Genomic DNA, 27,606 nt, shown 5'->3' with positions numbered 1-27,606 from the left:
TCAGTTTGAAATTTTCCCACATGTTCCTTGTGTAGCGGACAATCTTACCTTCCTAAACCTGTATTAAACTTGCCCGATATGCACTGAATTACTTTAAAAATGTTAACTGATAATACACTTAAATTAAATAGTGTATGTTCGAAAACCCTTCCTTTTCAGAGTATTGTTTGACATAATACTTCTTAAAACATTTAAAAGCATATTATAGAATAAAATAATTCAAAATAATACCGAAAGGTCATACTATGAAATATCTGATAATGATTTTGAAAATATTTTTCACTTTACACCACAAAAGAAATGTAACCAAGGTAATCTATGTAAGAGATATTCATGAGTTTATGAACATGCGCGTCACGAAACAATTTTAGCCGGAAATATAAATCATAACCTGAAGGGCGAGTTCAATGAAATTGTCTTATTGAAACGCAACATGACTAATTTACATATGTCTTTTTAACCATGACAACCAAACAATAAAAAATGCCTCTATATAAATATGTTGATGAGCGATATTCCTAGTCAGATCCGTCCCACCTTGATTAAGTGCAACGTCTAAAGTAACTATATATTTTCGGAAATTGTTGAGAAATTGCGCGTGAAAAGATAACTATGTTGTCTGTACGTGCATTACTCCTTCTGGGATGTGTGCTTGTAGTTAAAGCCGGAGATTCAAGGGGTAAGTCTATATCTATAAACATATCTTCAATTATCATTCATGTTTTTATTACATTATTATTCTTACTCTGTATTTATATACTCACATAAATGTAAAATCAGTTATCATACACATTTACATATACTGATGAGTTATCATTCATATTTTCATATATTTTCCTTATTTGATTGTTCTTATTCTTTATATGTGGTATACACATAAATATAACATGTATGGTGAAATAGCCTTACAATATTTCATATTTGTATCAACAAATACTGATAAAGTATTTTTTGCAGAAAAGGGGGCACTGTTTTAAATTTCACCATAACTTTGCGTTGGGTAATTCATATAAGAAGACTATATTTTGATAAATTATTTGATACCTAAATTTCATTAAAGCAATATTAATACAAATATATCTGTATATGTTGTATGTTTCTATAATACAAAAGAATACGATAAAGAGAGAGTTTAAGTTTAAGTTGTTATGTGTAAAATATCAGTCTTAGAATAAATATTAATAATATCTAACATCATAGAAATTCTTCTTGAATATATAATGTAAACAACTCATTTTTTTTAGATTTTTGAAGAAGTAATGTAGTATAATTCAGCATTATTTAGTATTTCGAAACAAATATAATAATATAATGTAAAGAATAAAGTAAAGAAATTACAAGTTTTATTTTCATTCAACAAGGATTTCATTGAGACATGTAGCACATTGACATAATATGACCGCAGTAAACATCCCATCAAGTATGGCAATATATTAACATGATGAAAGTGTTAACAATTAAACATCAGATTTTTCAGTAATATATATGTATAAAATATATTTAAACTCCCATCACTAGTCATCAAAAGTACAGTTTGTTTTGAAACATTTACAAGAACTAGTTATATCTTCAATTGTTTTGTTATAGCAATCAAAAAGACATCTTTTTTGTTTTGAAAATAAGTAATCATGTTTTGAAAATAAGTAATCAAGATCAATTTCAACTTGATGTACTTATATACCATTGATATACAAATATAACTATTAATATGTTGAATTGAACAAGATTTCATTTATAGTAAATGTATAGCCGAATCGTATACAACAAAAAGTATTGCAAGATTCATCCTGAATTAGATTAACTTTTCATCTTTTTAACTTTTTATCTCTGAAACGCCTATCTAATCTAAACTATTTAATAAATCAATTGAGACTTATTGCTTAAAACATATTTTAAGACAAATTTTATACTTAAAAAACGAACAAAAAGTAAATGAAAGCAACTATGATTTTCGGAATCAACAAACATTTTGGTGATGAGGTTAAAACACCGAAAACAATTCGACAACGGCGTATAGGGAAACATTGGTACCTCTCTTAAAAGCTATAATGATGTTCTTGTATTTCAGACCGCGGATCTTGTTCTTACCAGGGTGTGAGACTACGAAACGGAGAGGTAGTGACAGCAGAATGTGAATCGTGCAATTGTAACAACGGCTTCTTGGATTGCTCAAGCACCTGTGGCAAGTTCTCATTTTGATTCTTATTAATAACAATAGTAAAATATTACTGCTTGATGGCATACCGGTATCATTCAGTATAAATTGAAATTGCATATCCTTTCAAATTATTTGTATAATTTCTAATGACAATTTTTTTCACCTACTTAAGTATCGTTGTTTTATATTCAACTGAGGAAACTGTTTCAACAACTTGATTAACTTTAAAGCAAATGAAACAATATATTAATATTAAGCACATACGAGTTAACGAGTCAAGTTTGTATTATTTTGAAAATTAAAACCCAGAAAAAAACGGCTGAATGAAAAATTACTGAAGTCTATTCTTTGTTAATCATTATCAGATTTTAGAGTGTCATAGAAAAAGGTTTTGACAAGAATAAACTGTTTACGTATTTGACAATTAGCACTTTTACGTTTACAAAAATTATATCACGATGTAATATTTTCAGAAGACATTTTTCACTTTGTAAATCATCTGTTTGACTTTTTTCTGGTTTGGTTTACCCAGTTGGTCTGAAAACTATATTTTGCGGATCTTATTTTTCTTGTTTTCAATGCTATCGTTATGAAACATGTTATGCCAGTGAGTCCATAGACAAAGAATAATTCTATCTTTATACATATTTTTACGTTATCATGTTGCACATCGTTCGGATTGAATTCCCTTTGTAATTGAACAGTATTTTTAAAACAGATTCTGTTCATTTCAATACAATGATGTCTGATTATTTATATCAGGTGGAGGACAAGCTGGCGGAAATGGAAACAATGGAGGTACGTAACTTATCATTTATAAAAAAGCGAGTTTTATATTTCTAAGTTAGCGAATATCAGAGATCAAAATGCTATACAAATATAATATTTTCCATATACAGGTACATTGGTACAAACAAATGAAAACAATTAGTAATATCTTACAAAGTGGTGCATCAGTTGGCCCTTGATCATGTATACATTACTAGTATGTCAGATATTTTATATTTAACTCTTTATTAAAGGACTTCCACGAGGCCAAAAAAAACGGATAAAACATAAAATTTGAAATTCTTGTATAGACCAAGTGATGCACTTAGAAGGGATCAATTTGCAAATGATATTAAGAAATATAATCTGAGTAATATTGAATTTTTTGGGGGGAGGGGGGCAGGGGCAAGATTCGTAGCCTGGATTGAGTGAAAATCGCTGCATCGCTTTCATTCCTTGTCATTTTTCACAATAAAAAATATTAATTTGTGAAAACAGGATGAGGAAATGATCTGAAAGTTTGCACCCAAGTTATTATAAGTTAGACTTTATCAAATGGTATGCAAGTTTCGACCTTAATGTTTAAAAAAACCTCAGTGGAGTCCCTCTTTAACCAGTCTGACTTTGCTGTTACGTTACATATCAGACGTGAGAATGCTTATAATCAAAATATTGAGATATTCAAGATTATTAAGTTATATTTAATTTTATCATTTTCAGTTGCCGGCGGTCAAGGTAGGGAAAAGCTACTTTTTGATGTATTTATAAATATGATCTTGTCATGAAAATCACTAACAAAAAGTACATATTTAATTAACATTCTTTTAAATTTTTGTCATACTAACGTTCGGTGATATTTTTATTATTAATTCCTCTAACCGCCTACATACTAATTATAAAACAATTAAAAGTTTGTATATTTGGAAGTCAGAACTTGACCTTTTACTTTAGTTAACTAGCGTTTGAATTAATTAGAAAGATATTACTAACATAATGCTCGCATCCACGTCACGATTTCTGATTATCTAACCAAGAACCTGTAATAGTTATTGTACTGATAAAATTCAAATCCGAGGAACAATTATCCTTCATAAAAAAGTTATCTTTTTTCTGTAATCATGCAAATTGAGTCTCTGCCGCGTATAATATTATATGATACTGTAGGAACATTTAAGTCCTATCGCGGAAACTTTATTAAAATAAGAATTTTAACATCGTTTTACTCGGTTAAATTGTCTGAGAGATATTAAACAAAACTGTCAAATTAATCTAATATTCAACACTGAATGTATCCCAGCGGATCATGACTTTTGCCAGTATATTATCGCTATGAAACGCTTAAAAGTAACAAGTGAAATAAAATAATCTGCCAACCATAGGAAATAATGGAGGCGGCGGCGGTGGTGGCGGCGGCGGAGGAGGAGGAGGAGGCGGCAGCGGCGGTGGCGGTAGCGGCTGGGCAATGTCACAAGGTAAGAATATGTACCCAATTTTATCAACTCTGCTGTATTATCAATATATGTAGCAAATATTTTATTTAACCTTGGATATGGTGTAAATAATAACTTTCTAATAATATTTTACTAATCGTATATGAATATTCGTTTTCAACTAACTAAGACTTACACTTACATAAAGTCATGAAGATTTAATAACAATCTCTTCTGACTTACTAATCACTCACTGTTACTAATTCTGTATATCTAGAACTAACGAAATCTTTCAGGTTATCGCCAAAAGGCGGAGGTTTTACTAGGTATATTCTGTTCCCAAAGACAACGGCAATGCAAATTTGTACTATGTGTCACAAAATGTCTATATTCGAGTTGAATGTATTTTCATTTCTCCTACCTACAAACGAAAAACTAGAATGTAACAAAGTCCTCTTAAACAAATCGTACTAACTTTAGGGGGTCAGGGTGCTAGCGGTCAGGCAGGAAGCGCAGGAAGTGCCGGCGGTGCCGGTTGGGGCGTCGGCTCCGGCGGCGGTGGCGGTGGCGGCGGAGGAGGAGGCGGCGGAGGTGGTGGTGGTGCTTGGTCTCAAGGTAATACTTTACCATTAAATTGATTAAGTTTACTAACTTTATAGTGAAACATTTTAACCACTTGTTTCAGTCTTCCTTATGTATCTGTCTCTTACTAATCTGAATAAAAAAGTTGACAATTAATCACATAGAGATAATGTGGGTTAGATAAACGGCATTTGTAGTGATAAGTCCCAGAAAAAGCAATGTATTACTAAGTCCGAGGCAAAGCAATGTATAACTAAGTCTGAGGCGAAGCAATGTGTAACTAAGTCCCCGGCAAAGCAATGTATAATTAAGTACCAGGCAAAGCAATGTGTAGCAAAGCAATGTTTAACTAAGTTCGAGGCGAAGCAATGTATAAATAAGTCCCAGGCAAAGCAATGTATAATTAAATCCCAGGCAAAGCAATGTATAATTAAGTCCGAGGCAGAGCAATGTGTAACTAAGTCCGAGGCAAAGCAATATATAACTAAGTCCGAGGTTAAGCAATGTGTAACTAAGTCCGAGGCGAAGCAATGTGTAACTTAGTCCCTAGCGAAGCAATGTTTAACCAAATCCTAGGCGAAACAATTTCAGTTTGCCATGATCATTAACGCAATGTTTATCGAGAAATACTTTACTAAGTATATTGTAGATATGAAAAGAAGAAATAGGTAAAAGTTTAGGACTGCATGTTTCAAATGTCTTCAGTTCTCTTTTTTGAACTTAGATGCAATTGAATCTGATCAACTTAATTCTAAAGTTGTTCGGCTTAAATCACAATTCAATATTCTTTTAACAAGAAATCATTTATAACGGATTCAGTTAATTGATGGAAGCTTCTACTTGCTTAATTACTGATCTTCCCAGTTCTTTTCCTCTAATATTGCGTCCTCATAAAATGATGTCTTAAATGTTACTTTTTAGAATACAAACTTGTCGGCAGTTTAGATCAAAACGTTATAAAATCATTAGATTTTAAAGCTCAGTCCAAGTCACAGTTTCACACCTGTAGTATCCTGTAAACTTTCAGCCAAGTCCTGTAAACAATGAAAATTAAAAACGGAGGAATGACTGCTGATCAAACTTGATGACAAATCGTGCAAAATGTCCAAAAAAATATTCAGTAACGAAAATAAGAAATGTTAGAAAGATATTTTTAAAGATTTTTTTTTAAAAATACTAATTTTATAACATTATATACTAACTAAAGGGGGTCAGGGTGTTGGCGGTGGATCTGGTGGGGCAGGAGGTTTAGGCGGTGCCGGCGGTGCTGGAGGGGTTGGTTGGGGAATAACTTCCGGCGGTGGAGGTGGAGGCGGCGGCGGCGGCGGCGGTGGAGGTGGAGGAGGAGGGGGTGCTGGTGTATGGTTTCAAGGTAAGCATTTATAGGTCAGTTAATTTACTAACTTTTTTGTGAAACATATTAACACTAGTGTTTTGTCAATGTATTTTGCTAATTTCACTAATTAGTAACTCTTTTGTAACTCGATGAGATTATGGCATAAACATTATTGTGAACGAAATGAGATAAGATTTTTACTCTTCCGAAACATTGAATTATTATTTGTTCAAAAGTATGTATTAAAATTCTCAAAAACTAATTAAAAGACTTATGGAAAAAAGTGAAAAATTGATTTATTTATACACATTAAAGTCCGCATTTATGCAAAGAATGAAATACTACATGTGCAATTATCTTATAATTGTTATTTATGCGAAGTCGATATTTAAACAATAAAAACATTAGACGCTTCTTTTCATTGAAAATGAAACAATCATCTATATGAAGATAACTGAGAGTTCGTTAGTGAATTCTGTTTGATATGTTGATGGGTAGTTTACATACTAGATTAAGTTCCTACTAACAAAACAACTTACATACTTCTCTACTTACATTATTATCTACTTACTTACTGGCTTGGTGATTTGCAGTAGTCATTATTTATTCTTATACTTTTTGTCTGATGTCAATTCTTACTGTTCAGCTTGAAAATCTGCTCGTTAAATGTCTCACTAACTTAGACTAACGTACTGTTTCTTGATCTTTTCTACCGGGATGAAACACAAATTTGCGTGTGGCGCTCAACGAACGAAACTGTTACATATAAGATTAATAGTCAAAATGAAATAGATCCTATTTTTCAGAACTTGAACGTCATTAGCGAAGTGTCACAAAGGTGTAAGTGTGTATGTGAAATCGTGAAAGAAAGCCGTTATTATGACGAATAAATTTTAAAAGACATTTTAAAATATTGTGCCTTTAATACAAAAACGCCTAATATGTCCTATAAAACACCGTTCGAATGAAATTCACGTTAGAGCGATAATTGATGTAACAAGATGCAAACTGTCATTAACAAAAAAATCCCAACCGATGCAATCATAGAAACATTCACAGCAAATATTTTAACCATATACAATCATACCAAATTATACTTACTTAAGGGGCTCAGGGTATTGGCGGTGGTGCAGGTGGTGTTGGTGGCCCAGGAGGCAGTGGCGGGACTGGAGGGGCAGGTTTGGGCGTAGGCTCCGGCGGTGGTGGTACAGGTGGGGCAGGTGGTGTAGGAGGCACCGGTGGGGTCGGCGGCGTGATTTTGGGCGTAGGCTCAGGAAGCGGTGGTACAGGTGGTGCAGGTGGCGTAGGAGGCATCGGTGGAGCCGGCGGAGTAGGTTGGGGCGTAGGATCCGGCGGCGGTGGCGGTGGTGGGGGTGGTGGAGGAGGAGGTGGTGGCGGTGGAACCGGCGTAGGCTCAGGAAGCGGTGGTACAGGTGGGCCAGGTGGCATGGGAGGCACCGGTGGAGCCGGCGGCGTAGGTTGGGGCGTATCCGGCGGCGGTGGTACAGGAGGTGCAGGTGGCGTAGGAGGCACCGGTGGAGCCGGCGGCGTAGGTTGGGGCGTATCCGGCGGCGGTGGTACAGGAGGTACAGGTGGCGTAGGAGGTACCGGTGGGGCAGGCGGGGTAGGTTGGGGCGTAGGCTCCGGCGGCGGTGGTGGTGGGGGCGGTGGAGGAGGAGGAGGTGGTGGTGGTGGAAGCGGTATAGGTGTATGGATTCAAGGTAAGAAATATTGGTATTTAAGAATTGACTGAATGTACAATTCCGTTTATCTATTTATATTTTTTATTTTATCCAAATTATATCCAAATATCCTTATCATATTTTGAAAGTAAGATTATTTGACTGCTTGTTCCATTCAATATTTTTAGTGTTTAGAACTATACAGTATATGTAATCGGTGTTTTGATATTTGTTAGGCGATGTATGCAATAAGATTTTTGAACAAGTCAATTCTTACTTACTTACTTACTTACTTACTTACTTACTTACTTACTTACTTATACTTACTTACTTACTTACTTACTAATTTACTTACTAACTTACTTACTTACTTTACTTACTTACTTACTTACTTACTTACTTACTTACTTACTTACTTACTTACTTACTTACTTACTTACTTACTTACATTTCCTTAATATATGTGCTTATTTTGTTCTACCATATCATTGCAATGTACGTTTTTACTGAACTCATTCACGCTCATATCAAATATCAAACCAATATTTTGCCACAGACATTAACCACAGACATTATCCACAGACATTATCCACAGACATTAACCACAGACATTATCCACAGACATTATCCACAGACATTAACCACAGACATTATCCACAGACTTTCATTTATACAATGTATTTACTTTCTGTATCTCTCAAACGCGTCCTTCAACGTAAAATATACATGTAAAACATGTTAAATCTACCCATGCAGTTCTCCCTAAAGTTAAAACTATATCCGGCGTCCTTCTATTCCGAGAATATAAAAGAAACGGTGTAAGGCTGGTTTAGTTCTAACTGTTTAAAGCGTGTAAATACCAACTTTAGGTGGTCAAGGCGTCGGCGGTGGAACAGGGGGAGCCGGTGGATCCGGTGGTGTAGGAGGCACTGGCGGGACCGGTTGGGGTTTGACCTCTGGCGGCGGCGGTGGAGGCGGCGGCGGTGGTGGTGGAGGGGGTGGGGGTGCAGGGGCAGGTTGGGGTTTAAGCTCTGGTGGAGGCGGCGGGGGCGGCGGAGGTGGCGGAGGAGGTGGAGGAAGTGGTGCCGGTTTATGGTCTCAAGGTAAAACTTTCTAGGCCGATCAACTAATTAAGTTAACTAAAATATATCTAAACATACGTTAGCAAATCAATACGTATTTTACAATCGTTTTAATGTAACTATTTACTAATCTGAATAACAAGACTAGTACTTATGCGGTATTGCAGCATGGAGCATATACTTACAAAACCATGATAAGGCGTCACCATTTAAACATCGTCAGTTTAGTTCCTAATCAGTTGATTTACCCTGCATTTTTCAAGAGGTGTCGATATTGATGTGTTCAAAATATATCCCGGCATTATCATCCTGACACACATATATATATATATACTCTTTACTAATACACACGTATGCTATAATTTACCTTTGTCTATGTTTGTAATTTTAAGTGTTTATGTGTTTTATCTTCTACAACTTACTATACTTAAACTAACATGCAATAACTGATATTATATAATTATGTACTTTGAATGTATAGACGTTGAGTATTATGTACATATGATTTACTAAAATAACTAACAAATTAACTTCAGGGGGTCAGGGAGGATCTGGTGGGGCCGGCGGGACCGGCGGTGCCGGCGGTAGTGTCGGCTTTAGTTTAATGTCTGGAGGTAGGTTTGATTGTGATATAGTACGTATTCATTTCCCGCCAAAATAGCTGTACATGTATCTTTATCTGTTATGTAGTAATGACTTTAGCTCAACGGGAGTTAACTCGTTAGGTGTGAACTAGACAGCTTCTGGGATAAATATATCAACAGTAAAATATAGGCTCTAAAAGCGATGTATAGTTTCAACTCCCTATTATAAAATAACTGACCAACCTATTTTAAGAAAACTTTAAGTGTCGGTTTACAGCTTCATTCAGTGTATCCACTTTTGCTACAAGCTGAATTCTTGCCATTGTTATCGAAACATATTGCTATCAATGTTGTTGGTTCGACTCGTCATAACTTCATCTAACTACTCTACACAGTCACTGACAAATGATTCCTGACCTCTTGTTGTTATCACCGAAACAACCTCATTTAACGTCAAATTGAATTAATTATCACAGTAGAAAATTGTGATGCCGAAGACGAGGAGCAAGAATTTGGAGGTCTACACATGACAAATTAATCTTACATTACAAGTTAGACTTATACAAATAGCACATGCTTACAGTTAAATATTACCTAATGTTTGTGGTATATATGAAAGTGAAAAAGTTATACTAAGAAGTATTAATTTTAGACTTCTGCTGCCACCGTCTATCAACGGACCGATCTCCGTGATGAACTATATTGACGTGAGCTATATTTGGTGCTTAGCGATGGCACTGTGACCTGTGATTTGATATAATAAATTGACATTGACCTGTGATGTAAAAAAAATCAGTACGACATATTAACTGCTATGCTTACTTGTATTCATAATGGATTGAACTACAGATTGTAATTATTAAAGACATGTACCTTTTTTATAATATACATGATAAAATAATTACATTCAAAGTTTTGGAATTCATCATTATTTTTATTTTACAGCAAGCTTTGTGTGCACTATTTCATTTGACAAGTTAGCTTGACTGATGTTACAAAATAGTTGTAAATCCTTAACGTGTAAAACGTTAAGTGTATACAGTATAATCCATTACTTCACAATTTATGCAATACTAAAAATTATTAATAATTAATGAAAAGGTTGGAAACTTGATATAAAATGAATCGCTTAAAAGTTACTTATTACATGGATATCGAGTGTTTGTAACTAAACATTGATGTTTAAGTTTCTTATGTTTATTAACCTGGTCACAATAAAAAAGAATCCATTTATACATTTATAAAACATCTTTGTAGGAAACAAGGAGTTATAATGTTACTCCCACTAGTGATATGTGTTTTAGTTATTAACGAGTACATATTGTTATAGGTGGGGCCGGTGGACAGGGCGGTGCCGGTGGACAGGGCGGAGCCGGTGGACAGGGTGGTGCCGGTGGACAGGGTGGTGCCGGTGGAGCAGGCGGACAAGGTATGTCTTAGCTAACATACTCTATGTGTTATAACCTAGGCTGGTAGACAATCAACTTTTATAAGAGGTGAAATTTTCGAATGCCGTGCATTCTTTGGTATATTTAACCGCACCTGAAAGGTACCAAATCAATAATTAGCTCAGTCGTTAATAAATATAACTGTTTGAACCTGCACAGATCCAGTACAATCAGTTAAGGTACAATGCTGCCAGCGCGCCTTAACGTCTGCTTGGCTACTTTACCATCTATCAACATTTCTATCCAACAAATCAACAGCAGCATAAAACATAAGTTTACCATAATAGTTGACAGTTTTCAATATTTATATTTCAAGGTTGTTTCTATAAGAATATGATGAGACAAGACGGTCAACAATTCATGGATGGTTGCGACACATGTATCTGTACAAATGGCATTGTAGTCATCATCATTCCATGTCGTATGTTACATTTACTTATATATTCTTTTGTTATCCTTTGTGATAACATTAACTCATGCCATGATGTTGATGTTATATAATGCTATCACATCATTTATATATTATATGGTTCAACAAAGCAATGTTCTTAGCTTGTTAAACACACTAAAGTTAAATTCGTGTTAATTAAAGTTTGGCTGTTTCCTTTATGATAGCCTAAATGTCCGCTCATTTTACTATCAAAGCGTTATTCTTGTTTATCCCATTAGATTAAAGTTAAATTATTGTAAATTAAAGTTTGAATGTTTCCTTTATGATATCATAGTCTTAATGTCCGCTAATTTTAAACTTATAAAATGGCGTGATATATCACCATTTAATCATAACATAAAAGACAATGAAGGATATTAACCTGATTATTAGAAAAAGAAGGAACTTTTTTGTAATTATTAAAGCGGCATCTTTGAATATTTTTTGCTCTTGTTTGTCATAGAAGATATAACCCTTTATTAAATTAAATTAACTACTATATTTGATCCATCTTTAGCTCCAAAAGACTGTGTTTACAATGGTGTAACATATCCAAATGGCGCTACATGGCAAATTGATGAATGCAATACATGTTCATGCAGTGACGGAGGAGTAACATGTACAAATAACGTTTGCAGTATGTATATGTTTAATAATTAGATAAATATAACATTTATTTTTCGATTTCTGCATTTTACAAACGAAAATTAACAATATTGTACACACAAAAAAAAACAATAACAACTCACCAATGCATTGTTGCCTGTTACTGTTTACTGATTTCCTCGAAAGTTCAAGGTCTAACTTATAATATCTACATATGCACTTGATGATAAACCCAGTATATTGTTTTCGTATTACATTTTACAGATCTCTCCTTTTATAGTTTTTATATAGGATATCGCATGGATTGTCATAAAATATAAAATTTCAAGAAATTGTTTTAAAGCGACCTTTGCATGGTGATTATTTTAACATTTTTGAGACGAGTTTAAAAATAATCTTATTACATGGAATTATTTAAAAGTGTCTTCAACATTTATATCTCCCTTTTTACGATTAGCAATAACATTTGAAAATGTCTAAAAGCAATGAATCCATGTGCAATGATTTAAGTAGATATCAGCCATGGTTGGAAACCTTTATACCTAGTAAATAAAGATAATTTGGTTACGAAAAATAACGCTAAATGAGATAATGCGAATTGTGGCTTTTTATATTTCGAGATCTGAATATATTTCGCTTATGAAACAATTGATATTATATTCATTACTTGAATTCAGAGAAACGCACAAATTTGTACTTCGGTTTATGTTTAACACTTCTCAACGATGTTTTATTCCCTTTAGAGCCAAAAGATTGTGTTTACAATGGACAAATGTACTCACACGGTGCCACATGGCCAGTGGGTGACTGTAACACGTGTACATGCAATGATGGTGCTGTGACGTGTACAAATGATCCTTGCCGTAAGTTTTAATCAAATCATACAAATCAGAATTAATTATCATTGTTATTTAGTCGTGTGTGTTTTTTATATTTTTATTTAGCACTCTTAATAAATGTTAAGAATCTAACGTTCAAAATGGAAATATCCGTTAGTATTGTTTGCGTGAAAGCAATGTTATGGATAAAATCTTTTAATTTAAACATATTTCCCTGAAACAGTTGTGAATTATGGTTTATACCATTTCATTTAGCTGTTCTTACATAAGTGTAAAATGTATATGTAAATATCTGCAGTAAAATTGTATGTGGAAGATAAATATATCTGATCATAATTATTTCAGCGCCTAAAGATTGTGTTTACCAAGGTCAAATGTACCCGCACGGTGCCACCTGGCCAGTGGGTGACTGCAATACCTGTTCTTGCAATGATGGAGTTGTGACATGTACAAATGATGTTTGTCGTATGTATCTCTTTAAATATGACACTTTTTTAAGAGTTGCTACCCCGTTTTTGAACATTTGTAACTCTGTATCATATGCCTAGAATTATGAATGATATTAGCACATACATTAACTAAATTACATTCTAATGATTATACCCGTTTATATCAATATGTTTACATGTTAAAGTATGATTTTCTTTAAATAAATCAACATACGCAAATACCCGATATTACACAGGCTTGTGATACTTTAAAATACAATCATTCTGAAGCAACTATAATCTATAATTCGTACCTGAAACATTAGTGGAGTGAACTTGTATTACATTAAACTCATTGTAAAACAAGTGTTCTATTATATATTAAAACCCCATTATGTCTCACATAATCATTTATATTATTTCTCAAAAGCTTTTTAGTTTTGGTGTACTTTTATAGTATCAAAAGGTCATTGGCCAACTACCTGAGCCGTGTTTTACACCTGTTACTTTCTGGCAATAAATACAGTTATAGTAAATTAGTGTTTTGTTCGGGAGTCAAAATACTATTTTGTTAACATATTTGTTACTTTTATGACAAATTATTTCACGTTTATCGCTACTTTCTCCAGGTAAAAAGCATCTAACATTCTCTGAAACCATTATTTAAACATTATGAAATTCATGTTTGACCTTTCTATGTAAGTAAAAAAACTATTTATTTCTGAGACATGATGTGCCTTTAAATCAATTACAGCACCAAAAAGTTGTGTATACAATGGTAAGACGTATTCTCATGGTACAACATGGTCTATTGATGAATGCAATACCTGCTCATGTAACGATGGTACAGTAACATGTACAAATGATGTCTGCCGTATGTATCTTTATAATATATATTATACAATTACATGTTACTGTTCTTATTAATGTATTGTATGTGATACTTAGACTATTAATTGCCTTTTCTTCCACATTTGCTGCCATTTTTACTCAATCAAAGCAATAAATAGGTTATTACTCAGTAATACAATGTATATGTAAGACGTAGGGAGCCGAGAATAAAATATATTCATCTTTGAACTTTGCAGCTTATATTGGTGCAAAGATTCGTTGACTAAATAAAAAACTATTTATTACAGTCAACCTCAGAATTAGTATTTTTGAAGCCATAAAGTGTCCTATTAGAGAAAAGACAATACTTCTGAACTTCTAAGATTTGTCTAAGAACTGTAAATTAATTCACCATCATAAGTCATATATAACCAAATATCAAAGCATTATAACATATAACGGAGATATAATACATTGAGTGGCAGTTCCTGTGGTTTCATATTCATGTGGGAATTTCGAGATTCATTCAATCCTAAGGTTTTTTTAAAGATTCCTTAATCTTGAGTTTGCATAGAGAATCTAAGAAAAAAAACTAAAGACAGAGCGAAAAACATTGACAGAGTTCATCTGATTGATTCTGTATCATATAAGTATCCGACTAACAGTTTTGGGACATATACGTAATAACAGAAAACCTAAACAAATTGATAATAACAAGATGATGCTAACTAATCCATATGTTGTTTTTTTTTTTTTTTCATTTCTTAATTACAAAACATGATATAATCCAAATTGGAATTTCTTTTAGCCAAGAAACCATGTTTCTACAAGGGTGGTTGGAAACAGAGCGGTGAAATGTGGCAAGATGAATGCAACAATTGTACTTGTTATGACGGTCAAGTTAGCTGTACACAACTTGTGTGTCGTAAGTTATCAAATTAATATAAAGCATGCATATAGTACTTATCACAGTAGCAGAAAATATCAGCAAATATATGATGTTGTTACCATTCACCGTTGGAAATAATGCTCATGTGAGCTAGTAATATCGATTCTCAGAAATGCTCTTGTAACAACTGGTCCAACTTTGATGAAGATGTTTTGAAGATATTCTATAAGGTTCTATTCTGTTGCATATACCGTCTGTAATTTGAAAGCCATTTACCCGAAAACAACCAAAATTGTTCAGAAGCATTGATACTTTTGTGTGGCTTCATCTAGAGGCGCTTTGTTCAATATTGCCTATATTGGTATCATAATGACTTTGGTCATTTCTATCTTTAGATTAATCTTTAAATAATGTTGGCCTACAGTTAAGATCATTTGTGTGTGACATGACCTCTTTGTCCAGGTTTGTCGAAAGCATGACCCCGGAATAGAAATTTGTCGTTAGGACATTTATCAACAACCACGTACAGGCCTTGAATTAAAGCAGCATACCTAAAAAAATCATGTTTATATTCTTAAAAATTTTGAAAATGTTTTAAAAGAAAATATTGTGAAGTGAACATGTAATTTTCACATTGCACAAGGCGCTTAGAACCCACGTAAATTACCAAAAGGAGGTCAAATATATAAGAACAGCCTTTACTGCGTTAGTCACGCAGTAGAATACTGTAAAATCAATTATTAGTCGCCTATACATGTAAATTAATACTTGAATACTGAATCTTGTTACTTTTCTTAAAATCTTGGTTCATTTTTCTCAAGTTTGATTTTGTTGATTTATTTTGGCTCATCTGGAGGCATGCAGCTTTAACATACCTGTAGCTGAAAATAGCTACATAAAACAACTTTATTCAAATTATGACCCATTGATTTAAGATTATGTAAACACAAAATGGCTTGCAGCTTTGAGCTTTTTGCTTCAACATCAGCTTACTATACTCTTTTTTGTTATAAAAAGAAAAACAAATGAACAATGAAATAATATTTATAATAATTCAACCATTTGCTAATAACTTTTCTTGTACCAATCTGTGATATAATTACACATTCTTGTTATGTTAAATACTAAAAAAACAAGTAATATTCAATATTCCGTTTATCTTTGTTTTTACCATACAGTAATGATTTTATACGTATTAGTGTATCGTCTAAGAGTGCATGCACACTTGGGTTTTCAGGCGGTTATTAAGACGCTGATTGGATGTATTAACATTGGCCTAATTGTACAGAGTATTTCTTGACCAACTTAATATTTTCAGTATTTTCATTGTAAAAAAATTATTTTTCACTGCAGTGAAACAATGTTTTCCGTATTTTCAATGGTTACTTGCCAGACTACTTTCTTCTAAATTCATATCAAATATAGGAGAAGTCTTAAGAAATCAATGAAAGTCAAAAAAAGACAGATTTTTTTTCCCCAGAAATATGGGATTTATTAATTTTCATCTCGTGGTATGAAAATTATGAAATTTCACTTGTGCCTATACTCGTTAAGTATTCATTTTCATACTACTCGATGAAAATAAATCCTGCATATATTGTCGTACATCCATGCGGCGTCATATTTTTCTACTTGCCTTACATATATCATACATATAGTTTCTTCATGTATTCATTGAACATGCATGCACGGCACAATACTGCATGGCACAATAACGCTGCCGACAATCGGGTAAATATTTCATGTTTTCAGCAAAACCATGTTTTTACAACGGCAAAGTGAGACAAGACTGTGAGACTTGGCAAGAAGATTGTAATACATGCACGTGTAAAGATGGTCAAGTGACGTGCACAGACATGCAATGTCGTATGTTTCCGTTCCTAATATAGGATGTTATTGAACAGATGTTCCATTTTCAAACTTAAGAAAAGAATTATACTTGTACATCTATTCTCAATGGCCTCGAAAACATTATATTAAACTAAGTTTTAATGTAAATTAAAGTGAAAGAAGGCTAGAAAATAATCAAGATATACCTGATTACAAGAATACTGCCTTTACATAGCTGTAACAACTTTAAAACAGTAAAATTAGTAGATACAAAATAAATATTTTACTAAAGCAGACAAAGTATTAAGGGATTATTTTTACAATGGTTTTCATACTCTAAAGTACAATATTAATGTTTTCAGCAAAACCATGCTATTACAAAGGACAATGGTATCAGGACGGTCAGTCATTCAAGGACGAATGTAACACATGCACGTGTAACAGTGGCAATGTACAGTGTACTAATAAAGATTGTACGTATATTGAATGTCAAAACATCATTTATTACAATATTTTTTTCTCAGTAATAGCACAATATGATATAGCTGGAACAAAAAAGCATAACCGCAAAATTACATGTCTAATGTAAGACCCATGACGGACGCTTCAAGGTCACAGGGTCATATAAAATATTAAATCATTTACAAGTGCAAAAAAATACATTAATACATGTTAAAGTATACAATAGTCATAAAATATATTATTATACTTGAAATAAGAAAAATAAAAATGGCAAAATACATTACATAAACTGGTTATGGGTTAAAGATGATACACGAATAACTCATTTCATGTAATACTTTAGTTTACTTACGTTTAAAGCTTGATTATTAACTTCGTGAATTTAACATCACTTCCGGTTCCAGTAGATTCAGTGTGTTTTTACCTTATGTTTCGTATACGTAATGTTATTAATCATTAGATAACTAGGTATTTTTGTATTTTACAGGTAAATGTTATAACGTATATTGTCCTCCGTTGTACTGTACCAACTCATACGTGCCATACGGTGAATGTTGTCCAGTTTGTAAACCAGAACGTAAGCATTATTTAGTATAATATAAATGTCAGAATTATGATATATGTGTGAAATATTTTAGTGAAATACAATATTACTCTTCAAATTATATAAATTAAAATGACATTCTGTAAATGTAAGCCCTATTTAATATCTTTTATGGAATACTGTTTGGTCTATATATGCGTCAATAAATGCTGTTCAAAGTCTAAAATATGTATGTAATAATTAACATGCCTAATTTTTATTCTAGTAATATTTGTACTTTTTAAAAATTGTATAATTTCTTTTTCAGCTAAACCTCAACCCAAACCACAACCAAAGCCAAAATGTCAACAATCTAGCTGTAGGAAGCGTTCATGTGGCGGAAGTTACACACCTCCAGGAATGTGCTGCAGCGTTTGTCCACAAGGAAGCAGATACTACTAAACAAGTTCCCCAATGTCTCAATAATGATCGCAAGTTGTCACCGGAGCTTACAGATTATTCTCACATAAATATTGACATTATTTTCTGACATTCAGTATAACATTCACAATAAAGAATGTGCAAATGCAAATACGTGTTCATGTTACTTTATACCAGCTCTTAAACATTCTATTCATTAGCGTGTGCATTTGTATAGCTGAAATTCATGTAATTTTGTTTATATAGCTTCGTGTTCGCAGTTACTTATACACTCTTGTCTGCTGTGAATTTGTGATAAAGGTTAAATTGCCAATAAAGGGACAGCATTTAAATTTATTATTTTGTTGCTTATTATTACAGATATTAAACAAACGCACAAGCAAACCACTTACAGTCGACTCTCGTTATCTCGAAGTCATCGGGACCGTCCAAAAAATATCGAGATAACGAAATGTCGAGATAAACATATTAGGGTTTGAATAATGCAGAAACTGATTTTTACAAAAGACATGTGCATACCTTATGTCAAATAAACTATGATATCCCCATGTCTTGTTTTCATAGGCCTAGTCAATATTTAACAAAGTAACATAAGCAGATGTTTACCAGCGGAAATACGGGTGTCTGTGATAAAAACACATAGTGAGGTTAACTCAGTAATACACAAAAGGATTGGGTGATTGATCCGGATATCCTCCCGGGTTATTTATCGGGTCTTTCTCGAGATTGTTCGACCGCTGATTGATTTGGAGGTGATTTTGTGAAACAATATTGCTACGATAACGTTTCTATACTTTCACTTTTCTATTTCAATTACATTTAAAGTCATTATGAATTGATACAGTGTTTGAATATTTATAAAGAACGTCAAATTCACTCAATTTGGACATAAGTCAACCAACACCCTAATTAATAACTTTTATAATAACAGCTAAACTTGTTACAAACATAATCATCATTATGACACGCGCTATTTAGCAATTATCATCTAGTTTGTGTTTTTCACACGTCTGAAGGGAACATAACATAACATAACATAACATAATCTTTATTTCTCTCAATACATGTATACATGCAAATATGAGGAATTTACAATAAATGATATAATCATACGAGGCTCATAAAAGGTGACAAACAAAACATGCAAATCAATAATTACAAAATTAGAACTGATGTAATATAAATAACACAAGTATTTTCAGTGAATAGTTAAGTTCTTATTTTTTGAATAATACATTTAACAAATTTACACAATTTGAGAAATTCAGATTTGTTTTTAGTACACATAAGATTTTCTAGTTTAAAAATGTTTGGTCGTTGATAATATACTTTTTTCAAAAATTGTTTTCTTTCTTCGTTGAATTGACAACATTCAAGTAAATAATGAAATTCGTCGCCAATTTTATTTTGACAATTAGAACAAAATCTTTGGTTAATTGGAGTACTGGACCAATTTCCCGTTTCTATAGGAAATCGATGATTTCTTGTTCGAAATTTAATAAAAAAGTACAGTAACGAACTATCTAAATTTGCCAAGTACGATTCAAATCCAAAAGTTGTCTTAATTATTCTATAAAACAAACTGTTACTCGAATTTTCAATTTTAGAATACCACTCATTTAAAAAAAGATCTTTTAACTTTTGTTTAACAGAAAGTTTGAGCCACTCAGAGTTTGTAAATGTGTTGTCGAACCACACTTCTGATAGACCACATTTGATTAAAATAGTTTTGACATTAAAAAACCATGGAAATTTCTTTTTAAGCAAATTATCACTTAAACCAGCTGTTGGGTATAGTAAGTTATTATAGACAAGAATTGACAATTTATTTTTAGCGTTAACACCGTCTTTATTACATAATTTTGACCAGAATGATATTATCCTTTCTTCGATGTCAATAGCTAGAGGCAAACAACCGGTTTCTCCATAAACAAAATAATTTGCTGTTGACTTTTTTAATTTAAGAATAATTTTTAAAAACCTTAGTTGAACTCGCTCAATAATGTCGAGATTACCATATCCCCAAATTTCTACACCGTACAGTAAAATCGGCTTAATTGTTTTATTAAATAATTCAATTTGTAAATCTATTGGAAGATTGAGACGATTAGAATTTTTTACTAAACTATACATGGCTCTTGTAGATTGGCTTGCAATATGTTTTCATACATTTTAGAAAAGAACCTGTTTTACTAAAATAAATTCCAAGATATTTGTATTCATTTACTACCTCGATAGGTTCGTTTTTAAAAGTAAAATTATACATTTGTTGTCTACCTTTAGAAAAAACTACGATTTTTGTCTTTGACGTATTAACCTTAAGTTTCCAATTATCACAGTATTGTTCATATATATTTAATGCTTTTTGTAAATCATCTGCTGTTTCTGATATTATTACCGTATCGTCAGCATAGAGTAATATAAATAATTTTAAAAGACAGAAAAGCTCATTTGTATTACTTCCATTTACCAATGTTATTCCATGTACGTTACTATCATTTTAAAAAATACGATTCTAGATCGTTTAAAAATAATGAAAATAGCAATGGCGATAAATTTTCTCCTTGACGTACACCTATATTACAAGGAAAAAAATTAGAAAAAAAAGAATTTACCTTAACACATGACTTAATGTTACTGTACAAATTTTTTAATGACCTGAAAACATTTTCCATTAATATTTGAGTTTATCAGTTTTTCCCATAAACCATTTCTCCAAACTGTGTCAAATGCTTGTTTAAGATCAATAAAGGAGCAAAAAAGCTTTTCCATTGTTATTAAGATAATGAATAATGTGTTGCAAAACAAATAAACGATATGAAGTAGAAAATCCTTTCCTAAAACCTGCCTGTACATTGTTAATTATTTCATTAGATTCAACGTAATCAGTTATTCTTTTATTTAAAATACATGTAAATACTTTACCTAAACAACTTAACAAAGTTATAGGCCTATAATTTCCAGGGTCAGATTTGTCCCCTTTGTTTTTATATATTGGGTTGATTATACCAATAGTCCATGATTCAGGAATTATACCGGTATTTAATATTAGGTTAAAAAGTTTAACATATATTGTTTTCATTCATGGAAATGTTGCTTTAAGGTGTTCATTTACTACATTGTCATATCCACTGGCTTTATTATTTTTAAGGGTTTTGATTGCATACTCAATTTCATTGTCTGTGATTGGAACATTTATCTGTTCGTTACTTTCATTTACTTCATCAGAATTTGGTTCATCTATAATTTCATCACTTTCATCATTTTTAAAATTTACATTTTTAAAGAAATTATAAAGGTCAGTTAGGTCAGCCTCGCAATTTTGTTTTGTTTTTTTGTTTAAAATTTTCCAATAGTTTCGTGGGTCTTTACCTTTAAGATTTCGCAATTTACTTATACTTTCTTTTTTCTCATTTTTATAAAATTGTTTTAACGTGCCTTTATATATTTTTGCGTTTTGTTTCAAGTTTTCCTTTGTGGTTTCGTTTTTTCTTAATTTATAAAGATGTTTTGCAGTGTGAAAATTTTTTCTAGCCTTTTTGCATTTTGGTCCAAACCAAGGTTTGGAATTATTAGTTATTTTTTTGTTATTAATATCTTTTATTTTTGTGTGTCCAAAAATTTCACGGGACGTATTTGAAAATAATGACGATATGGTTTCAGTTATAATGTCAGCATTTTCTTGAGTGAAATTGTTATTGACTTCAAAGTTATCTAATGTTTCATTAATGTTTTGTATTTCATTAACATCTATCTTATTTAAAAACTCATTTGTTTTAGTGCTATCCCAAAGTTTTATGGTAGGTTTCTCCATTTGTACACTACATTTGCTCAATTCAAAGCTTAATTTAAGTTCCACAGGGTTATGTACGTCTGACATTAAGGGACAAAAGTCTAAAACATTAAGAGACACAATTTGCTTAAAACAGTTTGAATTACAGATAAAATAATCAACAGTACTTGTGCCTTTACACGTTGTTTTCCCCGGAATATCCATATTTGTTCTACCGTTTAAAATGTATAGACAATTAAGTTTTAAAAAATCGAGTAATTGGGATCCATAGTTGTTAGACGTTTTGTCACTATTTATACGGGTCCGTTTAACATTAACTGCCGAGTCGAACATACTCATCTCAATATTATATTCTGAACAAAGTTCTTCTAAATTTTGACTTTCAAAAAAATCTGTGTCAAGTATAATATAATCATCTAAAGATTTAGTTCTGCTATTGAAATCTCCAAATAGACAAAATGAGTCATATTTATCAATAAAATTACTATAATCGTTCTGTATCTCTAAAAAGGGGTCCTCAACTGAATATTCTGAATATTCGGGTGGTATATAAATAACACCACACAATAGATCATTATCTGTTTTACATATTGATTTTGACACGGTAAACCATAACACCAATTTACAATCTGTTTCTATGATCTTAACGTATTTTGAAATATCTTTTCTGACAAATAATGCTAAACCCCCTGATTTACGACGAGTTCTGATATCATGTCTATTTTTCATAAATACATCATAACCAGGTAAATCTATAAAGTCTAAGTTATCACATTTAGTTTCTTGTAAACCAATAATACAATATTGCTGTAATAACTTTGTAAATTCAGGGCATCCTAGTTTCGATTTTAAACCACAGACATTTAGAGATAAAATACTAAACAGTTCTGCAACTAGAGAGTCTTTGTTGCTCAGTAATTCGGGTTCAGATAAATTTAAGTAGCTAGTCGAATTACCTCCCTTGTTTACATCAACCTCATTTACAGTAAAAAAGTTTAAATCATTAAATCCGGTGCAATCAATTTTATGGTTAACATTTGGGCTAATATACCCTGCATTATTTAGGTTACTATTCATTGTATACAAATTCGTAAAGACATCATGACTTGTTAAGTAGTAATAATAAGAATTTTCCCTAGGAGCGTAATTCGCATATAGAAAATGATTAACATTCCAAGGTGATTTAAAGCTGTTATAACAGTTATATAAATACCATGATCTGTAACTGTAAAAATAATACATGTAGTACATACACGTTTCATAGTAACTGACAGACAAATAATAAGAGTTTAACAAAGCATAATAATTGTAAATGTCTAGTCCGTTAAACACGTTACTGTTATCTGCACTACACTGTTTATATTTTGGTATTTTTTTTGTCTGCATTATAAAAGTGAGGTTCCCCCTAGGGGGTTACAATAGTAATAGTCAAAATCTTTGAGATAATACCGTGTCAGCATCTTATCGATCTGACTCTTTCTCAATAAGAACTCCATTGTTGTTGATCCATTGCACACAATCATCAGCTGTAGCGTTCCGTTTTAAGTTGCAATCAGACTCTAGCGGCGAGCGTTCTTTACGTTTTTGAGACTGCCTATCATTATCCATAGTGTCGTTATAAAGAGCATTAAATCTGTTAGGAGTTTCAAAAGTTAGTGTTCTAGTATTGGTGTTCTGAATATGACGTGACTGCACTGCACCAATTCGTTGGTTTGAGAACTCCTGGGTACTACAGTACTCTACTCGATCCCCAATGCGTTCACGAGAATTACCGGTTGGATTGGGATGGCGTACATAACATGTTCGTCCAGTTTTGTCAGTGAAGAAAGAAAACTATTAGTCGAAATAAACAAAGGATAATAGTGTGAAAATAACTGTTTGGGCTAAAATTTTACATCGAGATACTGAAAATATCGAAATAAAAATATCGAGATAAACAAATATTTCCAATATAGATAAAGAAGGAAGGAAATCGGGACTTTTAAAATTTCATCGAGATAACGAAATATCGAGAAAAGCGATGTCGAGATAACGGTAGTTGACTGTATTAACAATTTTTAAATTAATCATTACTATTAAAATCAGTATTGTCTTGTCAGTATTGTTTATCATATAAACAGCAATAATTGTATATATATTTAATCATATGAATATGGATAAACTTTACGTACACTAGATATTATCCGGAACTCGGTAAATGTGGGGTTTTCCATGCTAATCACCCGGTACAAACAAACTTATACCGTTATAGCTTTACGGTGCTCTACCGATCACAACCTGTTGCGCTTTTTTCGAAGCTGTAACTGCAAAAGTATGTTTGTACCCCCAGAATAGGTGGGAAACCCCAACATATTCTTTATTCCGGAGTAGGTCTATTAAAGTTTGCCTGAAAATCACCTAGAGCTATATGTTTATAGCATAATTTATCCGAAAATATTTCAAAGAGTCTAAGCACCTTTTTGAGAAGAAAACCTAGTAAATAAACACTATATTGTCTTCTGGCGCTTCCTCCGAGAAACGAAATACACATGTAGAAATTCTTATGATATCTTAGATTTCATATTAGTCAACGATAAATATCGAGACCCCTTCAATTAAAGGCGAGATACATTATCATGTTCTAAGCTAAAATTACACAATGAACATTCGTCAAATTTGATCTTCGTCACACGTACAGTGCATATTGAAATTAAATTAAAGCATGAAATATATTTCCCATATTTAATGTGCCTAATGTTTTTAATATATTATGCAAGAAATATCAAGATAAAACATGTTAACATTTTGGAAACGTTTTTGATGAACTCATCCGTTTTAATTATAATTCCATTAATATAAAATGTGTATGTTTTGAAGCACTCTTCAGACATTGGAAAATGGTCATCAAACATACTGTGAAAGTCATTTCGACGACCATATAAATTTCTCAAATAAAGGGATCCAGAAAAAATCACAGGGACTACAAGGGTCTTGCCAATAAAGCGAGTGGGGAATTTGAAATAACTATCCATTGCAGTAACGTAATGAATAAGGCATGCAAAGACTTCGAATCTGCATTGTTATCTCCGGCCTTTTGAACTTGGATGTCAACTATAGGACGACCAGCTATGATAAAAAATATGGAATGTGGATTTTTTCCCGCTCTTTTCATGACCTCTTAGCAACTGCTGCTTATTGTTTCGTCTCTTGGGCTTAAACTTAAAATCCCAATTTTATCAACAGCAAGAAATTCTTAAAAGTTTATTTATTTACTTATAAGCTTTTATCAAGTGGGACCGGGGATTTAAGTAACAATGAAACTTTAAATGTCATAATGCGATTTTCCATTTTTTACTGTTGGAGGCCCTCCGTCCATTGTTTCGTGCACAACAGGGCACCTGACAGAACTCGCAGAGTTAAGAGACAAATGGTTCGAAGTCACAGACATTAACCACTTGACCACTGAATATCGGCTGTTAAGAAGTAATCTCAGAGAAGCCAGCATCTTTTTTAATTAACATCACATTTTGTAGCAGCATTAGAGGGCTGACAGGAACAGGGATCATTTCTTATGCTACTTAAGTTATTTGTAATTTCTTGAGTCTCATTAAAGTTGACCTTTAAAATACAATAGAAACAAGATACATTTTATATGACGGCACATAATTGGATTGACAATGATTCTTGACAGACAAAATGAAAATTTCATTTATAAAATTTTGTGCCATTATTTCTTTAATAGACACGTGGTTCTTACAACGAAATAAATTGAAGTGGTCGCATGACCGAATGGCAATTGTCGGACTAGTAATCTACTGACCGGCAGCTGCATGGGTTCAAACCCATCAAGTGCAAGTCGTTGTCTCCTTGATACTCATTGCTCAGTTCTGGATGGTTCCAGGTACAGATTCGAAAGTCTTAGTGTGTCTATAAGCTCATAGCTTCCTATTTGTGACGCACATAAATACGTTACTTTAAATTAGTCTCGTCTACATAGTGTCCTAACTCACTCTCGGTCCATTGCTAGAAAAAGTATTAATTTATACAATGCTGAAGTAAGTTATTTGGTCAAATTTTAAGTCATCGAAGGACATTTTTATTTTACAAACTGCAGTACATAAGTACCAGTGGTCAAAATTTGAAAACAGCCCTAAATACGTATTTGACATCAAGAGCATGAATCATTACTTTAATTTCCCATATGACTGGACCTTTTTGACCCCGTAGGGCATGATTTGTCGTGTGTTTTTTTGTGAAAGACAACACGGTAATGCTACATGCCAAACAATTTAAGCTCTTGGCATTAAAATCATATAAGAAAACTGAAAATGTTTTCTGTTTTCCTTTAGAAGTCAACAAAAACTACATAAACCCCAGGCTGGACCAATTTTGACTCCAATAGCATAATTCGTAGGTCATACCACAAGGTAATGCTGCATGCCAAATATCTAAGCTCTGGGCATTCATTATACAAGTCTATGTAAACTAAGAGGACTAATTTTGACATTATTTAACATTTATCGAGTTCCACCGGGAAGTGCTAAATACCAAAAAAATTTAACTCTAGAATTGCAGTGTCACAAAAGACTTATAAGTATTTTCTTAAATAAGTCAATATCAAGATGTCTGGAAAATTTTGATTTCGGGTACACGATTTATATATATGTATACAGGACCAAAGGTGATGATGCATGCCAAATGGCTGGAAATTTTCCGTGGAGACACTTTTTAGCTCGACTATTCGATAAGAATAAGTAGAGCTATTGTAGTACCCGAGTGTCGGCGTCCGCGTTAAAGTTTTTGTAATACCTCAAATATTTTCAAAGTCCATTGACATATGGCTTTGAAACTTTGCACACTTGTTCACCATCATGACCCCAACCTGTAGACAGGAGGAGGTAACTGTATCAAGCATTTTGACAGAATTATGCCCCTTTTTCGACTTAGAATTTACATTTAGGTTTGCATACCACCTCAGATATTTTCATATTCTATTGACATCAGGATTTAAAACAAGTTGAAATTTTATACTCTCCTTTGAGAGCATAATAGGACTCTCTAAGGCCTGTAACTGTAACATGGATTTATAGAAAAAAATTCCCATTTGTTAACTCAGAAAATTTTACATTATCAAGGCTCTTTTACTATCAAGCACTAAGAATAGTCGAGCGTTGCTGTCCTACTGAAAGCTCTTGTTTCTATACAAGTCTTTGTTAACTAAGTGACTACCAGTGCATGGCCATTTCTAACCAAGGAGCACAACTTACTAACGGTTGTACAGGTCCCCAAGATGATGTCACATGCCAAGTATCATGATATGTAATCGTTTCTGGCCGATTTGGAATAGTTCCCAGTTTTGGAACTGATTTGGATCTATTGCACCGGATCAAGATAAATTGATAGATGGATTTTGAGCTTGTCGAGTTGACATAAATTCATTACTTGACAAAACATTTTACTAAAACCACTTAATTATCTCAGATTT

At 32.7% G+C, this 27,606-nt stretch overlaps 2 protein-coding genes across 15 annotated transcripts; one reads left to right on the top strand and one right to left on the bottom strand.

The window, feature by feature from the left end:
- Window positions 1-510: 510 nt before the first annotated feature.
- LOC132715605 (PE-PGRS family protein PE_PGRS16-like) lies at window positions 511-18,685 on the top strand. 14 transcript variants are annotated; one of them, XM_060698624.1, is made up of 20 exons: window positions 512-679; window positions 2,069-2,182; window positions 2,921-2,956; window positions 3,647-3,661; window positions 4,306-4,398; window positions 4,837-4,971; window positions 6,146-6,310; window positions 8,826-9,059; window positions 9,575-9,652; window positions 10,953-11,051; window positions 11,387-11,491; window positions 12,018-12,137; window positions 12,850-12,969; window positions 13,291-13,410; window positions 14,128-14,247; window positions 15,013-15,129; window positions 16,846-16,959; window positions 17,286-17,396; window positions 17,873-17,962; window positions 18,237-18,685. In XM_060698624.1, exons 1-20 carry the CDS (start codon window positions 613-615, stop codon window positions 18,368-18,370), a joined length of 2,187 nt encoding a protein of 728 aa, XP_060554607.1. In that variant the 5' UTR covers window positions 512-612; the 3' UTR covers window positions 18,371-18,685. The 14 variants fall into 14 exon arrangements, with proteins under 14 accessions (XP_060554611.1, XP_060554607.1, XP_060554608.1 ...); XM_060698625.1 differs by having other exon boundaries at window positions 9,575-9,654; window positions 10,991-11,051; XM_060698628.1 differs by lacking the exon at window positions 12,850-12,969 and having other exon boundaries at window positions 511-679.
- A 2,526-nt stretch (window positions 18,686-21,211) lies between these two features.
- On the bottom strand, window positions 21,212-23,927 carry LOC132715603 (uncharacterized). The gene has a single exon (XM_060698619.1). The coding sequence runs from the start codon at window positions 23,526-23,528 to the stop codon at window positions 21,432-21,434; it is 2,097 nt and encodes a 698-aa protein (XP_060554602.1). The 5' UTR covers window positions 23,529-23,927; the 3' UTR covers window positions 21,212-21,431.
- Between the last annotated feature and the right edge of the window lie 3,679 nt (window positions 23,928-27,606).

Source organism: Ruditapes philippinarum, unplaced genomic scaffold (genome assembly GCF_026571515.1).
Source record: "Ruditapes philippinarum isolate M1 unplaced genomic scaffold, ASM2657151v2 ctg1115_1_1_1_1, whole genome shotgun sequence".
NCBI lineage: Eukaryota > Metazoa > Mollusca > Bivalvia > Venerida > Veneridae > Ruditapes > Ruditapes philippinarum.
Note: the sequence above shows the minus strand (reverse complement) of the source record. Positions and strands in the feature narration are given on the sequence as shown.